The sequence below is a fragment of the Penaeus monodon genome, chromosome 25, assembly GCF_015228065.2.
Source record: "Penaeus monodon isolate SGIC_2016 chromosome 25, NSTDA_Pmon_1, whole genome shotgun sequence".
Classification (NCBI taxonomy): domain Eukaryota; kingdom Metazoa; phylum Arthropoda; class Malacostraca; order Decapoda; family Penaeidae; genus Penaeus; species Penaeus monodon.
The window spans coordinates 43,774,552-43,775,654 of NC_051410.1; the positions used below are offsets into that span (position 1 = coordinate 43,774,552).

At 42.1% G+C, this 1,103-nt stretch overlaps 1 protein-coding gene across 1 annotated transcript in view; it reads left to right on the forward strand.

Moving 5' to 3' along the window:
- LOC119589421 (retinoid-inducible serine carboxypeptidase-like) overlaps window positions 1-1,098 on the forward strand; it is a gene marked incomplete at its 3' end in the record, with an annotated part of 6,050 nt that extends 4,952 nt beyond the window's left edge. The window contains 2 exon segments of the mRNA XM_037938029.1: window positions 555-785; window positions 988-1,098. Of these exon segments, the coding sequence (XP_037793957.1) occupies window positions 555-785; window positions 988-1,098 (342 nt within the window).
- Between the last annotated feature and the right edge of the window lie 5 nt (window positions 1,099-1,103).

Genomic DNA, 1,103 nt, shown 5'->3' on the forward strand with positions numbered 1-1,103 from the left:
CATAAATATTTAACTATTTCTACACTGAAGGGCAGTGGTTTCGGTCCCCTGCTAACCGGCGCAACTCCCTTCGGGGTCACCGGCTAGAAACCATCGCTCTAGGGTACCACGACATCCCTTGGGTGCCACGTCAGTACCCAGGCTGCCGCACGATTGAGTTTAGTTTATGTGTTACGATGGATATATCTCACCAAAGAAATTACATAAATTCATTTTACCATCTGGTTGTAGATTTGTTTTGTTTAGCTGCCTGTGTTCATTATCCCTCTCCTCATGCTCGGTTTTATATTAGTCTTCAGTTACTTTTATTCTTCTAGCGTTTTTTTTAGTTGTTATTTGGGCACGTACTTTTGTTTCGAGTGGGAGTAATTTGTGGAAGCGAGCCAGCGTGGGGAGTGTGTGTGTGGGAGGGGGGCGGTAAAAAAAAAGTGCCACACGAAAGTACCAAGTGAGTTTAATAATTCGAAACACGTAGGAACCACGGTTCCCGGGGTTTATTGATGGTATTTTCCCCAACAATAATTCCGCAGTTACATAACGTTTTTATCCTACAGACCAAGAAGGCCAACGTAATGTTCGTAGACAACCCTGTCGGAACCGGATATAGCTATGTTGACAACTACAATGATCTGACTGTAGACAACGCCCAGATCGCTTCTGACCTCGTGGTGCTCGTCAAGGAAGCCTTCAAGGTTAATCCCGACATGGAAAGAATGCCCTTCTATGTATACGCCGAATCCTATGGAGGCAAAATGACCGTCGACTTCGCGCTAGCATTTGATCAGGTGAGGTATTTGTATTTTTAGAATTCCATTAAAAAAAGAAAAGCATTTTTTTACACAGACCACTTAATAATATATTCTTCCTGATTATAATACAAGATCAATTTTGGCAAAACATTCAGATGTACTTGACTGTATTAACAATATAAAAATAAACGTGTTTTACCTTTGCTTACACACAAATGAAACTTCTCGTATTTTTCAGGCTATAAAAAATGGCGAAGTTGTGAGTGACTTCCGTGGTGTAGCCCTGGGAGACTCGTGGATCAGTCCCATGGATTCTGTCAATACCTGGGGAATGTTCCTCTACCAGATGGTAAG